General features: G+C 53.3%; 1 protein-coding gene across 1 annotated transcript in view; it reads right to left on the bottom strand.

Annotated features, from left to right (window-relative positions):
• The window catches only part of LOC105300142 (cadherin-23-like), a 93,540-nt gene that overhangs the window by 15,556 nt on the left and 71,984 nt on the right, over nucleotides 1–6,000 (bottom strand). Inside the window, exons 17-19 of the mRNA XM_023537857.1 lie at nucleotides 1,911–1,971; nucleotides 789–937; nucleotides 153–189 (exon numbers count right to left, since the gene is read on the bottom strand). Of these exons, the coding sequence (XP_023393625.1) occupies nucleotides 153–189; nucleotides 789–937; nucleotides 1,911–1,971 (247 nt within the window). The remainder of the gene's footprint in view (nucleotides 1–152; nucleotides 190–788; nucleotides 938–1,910; nucleotides 1,972–6,000) is intronic.

Here is a 6,000-nt window from a genome sequence, read left to right as displayed (position 1 = left end):
GGTTTAGGGGAAGGGGCTGTGAGCTGCTGAGTATGCAGTGGGGGTAGGATGGGGTGATCTTGAGAGGTCATCTCAGTTATTCCCCTGCCACTTGGTAGGCGTGTGCGTAAACCAGCCCAGCTGGGGGGAATATTTGTGTGTCTGTTTTTGACCATTCATGGAGATGAAGGCTGATTTGATTTCAGCTGCCTAGAGGAGAGGCCCAAGGTGAATAAGGGTGGGCAGAAAAGACTAAATTTGACAGAACAGCTGGAAGTTGTCACCAGGGCATTAGGGGGACACTTTCAGTGGAAAGAGCACTGAACTTGGACTCAAAAGACCTGAGCTCAGAAGTCTATTGCTAATGACTTTTCTGTGCCTCAGTTTCCTCATTTGTAAAATGAAGTTGGCAACATCTACATCTCCAAGATCACATATATGAGATTTCCGTGGCTCATTGTAGAGAGTCATGTGACTATAGGGGGTTAGTATGGTAAGAACACCTCTTTCATTCTTTTGGACAGATATCAATATCATTGGCCCCCTTCCACATTTGGAGAAACCGAGGCTCAGAGCCAAGATCCTAGGCTGGGCTAAGCCTGTGGCACCCTCCACTGTACCTTTTAGCTCCAGGTGTCATTCAGCACCTAAATCAGCGATAGCCTTGCCCCACCAGGCCCCAGAGAGGGGCCATCTCCTCTTCACCTAGGGCATTGGCCCAGCCCTGAAGTCAGTGCTAAAGGGGATGTAGGGCTTCACGATCTGCTGACTGGCTATCCAAGAGCTGCCCAGCCCGCCCCCGACCTCACCCTGACAGAGCTCCGCATAGGGCCCAGGTCGTGGTTGTAGGCCTCCACTATCAGCACGTGGGATGAGTCCTGCTCCCGGTCCAGGGCCTGGGGTCCTCGCATCAGAAGTCCACTGCTGACGTGGATCCGGAAGTTATTGCCATGGTTACCTGTAGGGAGAGATAGAAAAGATGCATGAGTTCTGTCCTGGAGCAGGATCCTCATGGAATCATGGGGTGGGCAGAGAGCGGGGGGAAGAAGGGGTCCCAGACCCCCAGAATGCTGACCCTGCCCAGAGGCCTCAGGAGCTTGGCCAAAGCCCACAATGGCAAGCAGGCCTCTGCCCCATGCTCTCCTGGCCTGACAGGATGGGAGGGAGGGGGCAGAAGTTTACTATGTGTCCTCCTTGCGGGAAGCCTGGGGGTCCTCTGAGAACCCATACCCAGAAGTGTCATTGGATTCAATATTCAGAGGGATCTGGGCACTACACAGAGAGGAACTAAAACCAAATTCTCTGTGGTGGCTTAAGCCAAGATTTCATGGACATCTCCAGGTTGGTCCTGCATCCATTTGTGGTAATGGTACCCTGATTTTCCTCTGGGTATCCACCCTCCTCTACACTCAGTGCATATGCCTTGCACAGGGGTGATTTTACTCTGATTCCAAGAGAAAGCAGATCAGCATATTTTAGTCTCCAGCCACAGTGATTGTTTCAGGGCTGAGGATGGTCACATGATTCTAGTTGGCCAATGAGACTCATTTTGGGAAGTTTGAGAGCACGGTCCAAGGTGATTGGTTTGGGGATGGGCACATGATACATTTTGTGCCAATGACAGTCTCTGGGAAGCTTGCTGCTGGGGGCTGCACTTGTCCCCAAGAATCCCTCTCTCAGGGTAATGTCCTACTGTGGGACATGAGGAACTTCAAGAGCATAGTGATCAAATGCAGTACCCTCACTTAAAAAACATCCAACTTGGTGCAAATGATCGAAGAATGTCCCTGTTTCCTTTCTCTGGCCCGCTCGCGTGTACAGTACTTGGGGCTTCCTTGACCTCACCTCCCAGGCCCTTGGGAGCCTAGAGAAGCTCTGCCATCCCAAGAGCAGGAAGGCCGGCCTCCGCCGCCCAAAGGCAGCCCACTCACCATGAAGGATGCGGTACCACACACGCCCGAACTCGCCCTCGTCGGCATCTGTGGCCATTAACTGAGGGAGAATGAGATATGAGGTCACTCCTGGAATTCCACCCCACGAGAAGGGGGAGAGAAGACGTTTGTGGAGCTTCTCTCCTTCCCTCTACAGTACCCCCAGCCCATCCTGCCCAAACCTGTGGTTTCCCAGAGAGGCCGGAGATGCGGGACGGGAGAGAGGGACATGTCTGTCTTTCTCATCCCCCACGAGGACATCTGACTGTAGATGTCTCCGTGCTGCTCTGTTTGTGGCGGGAGACCTGCCAGCTCTCCTCCCTGATTCTCTTCCAGGTTCTTGGGGAGGACAGGGAGAAGGTAGGTGATGGATACAGCCTTGACTAGGTCAGCTCATACCTCCACAGTTCCCTCCTTCAGCCTTTTGAGTGCCTAGGAACCTCACCTAGGGTGGTAAATTGTGTGAGCGCTTCTTGACTTGGTGACCCTGAAGAGGCCACACCTCTCTGGACCTCAGTTTTGTCATCTGAGAGAAGGGGCTGGATGACACCTCAGTCATCTAAAGGACTTTGACAGTCCACAGGAGGGTCCATTTGGAGCTGTGCAAAGAATGCTCCTTTTGAGATCAAGGGCTAAGGGCAGGAGGAAAAAGCTAAATACCAAAAACTAGGGCTCCAAAAAAGGGGGTGGACCCCGGGCTCAGGCAGAGCCACAACTTCCCCTGCCCCACTGTGTTGTATTTCTGGGAGCGTGGGGGTCCTTGATGGAGAAGCTACTTAAGACTGAGGCTTCTAAGGAGGTAGCTGGTTGCCAGGGAAGCTCTGGCTTTGGGGAAGAAGGGAGGCCGGGGGAGGGGCATCTGTGTGTGTGTGTGTGTGTGTGTGGGGCGGGGGGTGGTGTTGGGAGAGCCACTGCCTGGAGGGTCTCCAAGAGCTCACCCAAACTATGAAGAGCACAGCTTTGGCTGCCCCTCAATCCTAGGCTTTCTGCCCAGTGATCTCTTTGACCTTTGAACATGCCTCTCACTCCTCATGTCTGTAGCCAGACACTTTCAAAGGGAAAGTACTTTTCTGGGAAGTTGAGAGAGAAGCCTGGAAGGTGAGAGGACTAGGGCGATGGAGGGAGGATGGAGGGAGGAGGGGCCTCAGGGGCTACCAGGGCCCATTTCTCTGCCTGTTCCCCTCCCGCTGTGAGCCCCTCTCCCTGGTAACCTGGGGGTTGGCAAGCACTGAATAGTGACCCACTGGCTGCTGCCTGACAGACGATACCATTCAAATGTCCACCAGGGGAAGGTGAGAGCCATGGGCTGCGGAGGCCTTGAAACCCTCCCCCAGCATTCCCCAAGTGCCCCTGCCCAACCCCTCCAGAGGGCTCCAAGGAGACAGGCTGGAGTGAGGCCCTGGGAGGGCTCCAGACCACAGCTCCCCTCTCCCTTGTCCAACCCAGTTGCCATCCCTACCCTCTTGGGTGTCCCCTCCCCCAAGGCAGGGCCCCAACTCTTTCAGACAAAGCCAAGTCCAGCAGGAGAGTAAAGGGAGACAGCCCACTTTGCCCAGCCTGGCTGACTGAGGGACGCAGGGAACTGCAGAGTCCCGGGGTGGGTTGGGGTCGCAGGTGGTGCCCGGTGCTTCTCGGGCCTCTCTTGGAAAGCTGAGACGACCTTCCACCCAGCTCAGGACTCCTGAGGGCTGGCTCTGAGGTTAGTGCTTGGGGGACTGCAGAAGAAGGCCTGGTGAGGAAAGTGGGGCCAGACCCTTGTTGGGGTCCTCTGGGGGAACATGTGAAAGTATGCTCAAACCTGGGGAATCCCTCTGCTTTAGTATAGAGTGAAAACAAGTCCCAGTGAGGGGCAGTGGCTAGCCTAAGGCCATACAGCAAGATATGCTGTGAGGTCAGTCCCTCTACTCATAGACCCTGCTTTATGGAGCTCTGAGGCAAGAAAGAAGGTTCTAGACTAAGCTTGCGGAGCTATGTCCAGAGCAGGGCCTGCAAGAGTGCCCTGGACTCCAGTGGCATGGAAGAGATTTCACCTGCTCTCAAGGCGATTCCTAGCCTTGGTCTGATGGAGGCCTCCTTTCTCCAGAACCAGCCAGCCTGGCTGGGCAGAGGGGACATCAAGGGGGCCTCACAGTTGACATTGCATGTGTTTCAGGGAGGGTGGCTTGATGTTTTCAACCACTTCAGAACCTCTTGCTTCCAAGGGAATTACTCAGATGCTAATTATAAGCCTTGTTTATCTTTTTATTAAGGACTGAAGCCAGGACCTGCTTTTCTAGCCTGATAAGGTCTCCAGATCCATGAGAAGACTTGAAATAACAGTAGGACTAGCAGGATTGAGACTTCTCCCACTTCAAACTGCCCTTTTCTTATTCCCAGCCAAGCAACGCCCAGGGTAGGATAGAGAGACAATTAGTTTTCTCCCTGTGGGAGATGACAGTGGGCACGCCCCACCCCTCTTCCCTGCTCAGATTCAAGGCAGGGCCAACCCACGTCTGGCTGCCTCTCCAGGCCACACCAGCAAGGCAGAGGCCCTGGCAGCTGGTCAGGGATCAGAGTTTTCGGTTGGGAGCTGGGAGGGGTTGTGTTCTCCCTGGAAATCCTGGAAGGAGTGGTGCTAGGGAATGGGTGGGGGGCTGGGGTGGGGTACACTGGATGCCCTCGGTTGGCTGGGCACAGGGCAAGGATGCAAGCAGGAAGGAGGCTGGGCACAGGGAGTCGGGAGTTAGGTCTTGCAGCTGTGGTGAATGTCTGGGGGAGGGGATGGGGGCTCAGGAGGGTGAGGACGGGGTAGGCCCTCTCCACTCCCCACTGCCTGCTGATATGGACTCTGCAGCCACCTGCAGAGCCTTGATGTGACTTGAGGACCTTCCTCCTACCAAGTGCTAGAAACGCTTGACTGAGTTAGACTAAGCTGCAAGTCGTGAGAAAGGAGGGAAAATCTTCTATCCGTAGTCTCACGAAAGTCTCCAAGGTCAGAGAGAAGAACACAATTATTATTGGACCTTTTTGGGGATTTCCTGTCCTGTGTTAGTAGAAATCATAGATCATGAATGCTGAACTGCAAAGCTGGATATGGCCTGCTAATGTGTTTTCTTTGGCTGTTGTAGTGTTTTAAATATTTGAAAATTCATTTTGAATTTTTTGCAATCCAGTTTGTTTGGTCTCTGCAATCTCCACACTCCCCAATATGAATTGATTGCCAACATTTAAACCTCACTAATATTTAAATAACATTTTAAGTTTGCTTAAAAATTCAGATTTCTGGCTTCTCTTGGGAAACTGGAAGAGCTGACCGCACTGGGCCTGCATCCTGGCATTCCATCAGCCTAGCCGAGGCACCTCCACCTCCTTGAGAGTGCTCTCCAGGTAGACCTGCCCACCTGTCCTCTTTGGTCACATGTTATCTACCGGCCAGGCCCTGTAAGCGTGTTTATTTGTAACCACTCAGCCTGATCTGTAAGGACCATCTGCCAAGTTCCCTCTAGTGGGATGGTCTTAAGTGATAACAGGTGACTAGTGTGTGTGGGAGGTTCAAACCCCACCTTGTCACCTCTGTTGTTCTCTGTAGGTTATTTCCCACCTGTCCTCAGACCAGCTCAGTGAGCCCTGAGGGAGGATTGGAAGCCAGAAGCGCGGCTAAGGCCAGGAGTCAGGAAACCTAGTTCTGGCCTTTGTTTGGCCACTGGCTCACGGTGTGGCCTTGGCCTGGACTTCCCTTATTTGGGTCTCAGTTTCCTCCCTTGTCATAGGAGCAAATTGGACTGCCCAGAAAACACCAACAGGAATGCCCATGGGGCCACGGAGGTGACATAGGTGTGCAGTGGGACTGTGGGGAGTGTGGTCAGCTGGGGACCAGTGCCCTCTCTAAAGGAGGCAGCTGCTGCTCAGCCCCAGCCCCTGGGTGCCAGGCATAACGTTGCCAGCGTTGAAATTCTGAAGTTTCAAGGGGTGCCAGACATTCAGACGCTTATGTGAAAACTCTAGTTTTGTTTGTTTGTGGTTTTAAAAATATTTGCAATTTAAATGTATAAAAAAAATACTGTAAGAACCAAACAAAACACACTAGTGGGCGGGCTCCCAGGTCGTACCT

The sequence above is a fragment of the Pteropus vampyrus genome, unplaced genomic scaffold, assembly GCF_000151845.1.
Source record: "Pteropus vampyrus isolate Shadow unplaced genomic scaffold, Pvam_2.0 Scaffold202, whole genome shotgun sequence".
Taxonomy (NCBI): domain Eukaryota; kingdom Metazoa; phylum Chordata; class Mammalia; order Chiroptera; family Pteropodidae; genus Pteropus; species Pteropus vampyrus.
This window is presented reverse-complemented; position numbering and strand designations above follow the sequence as displayed.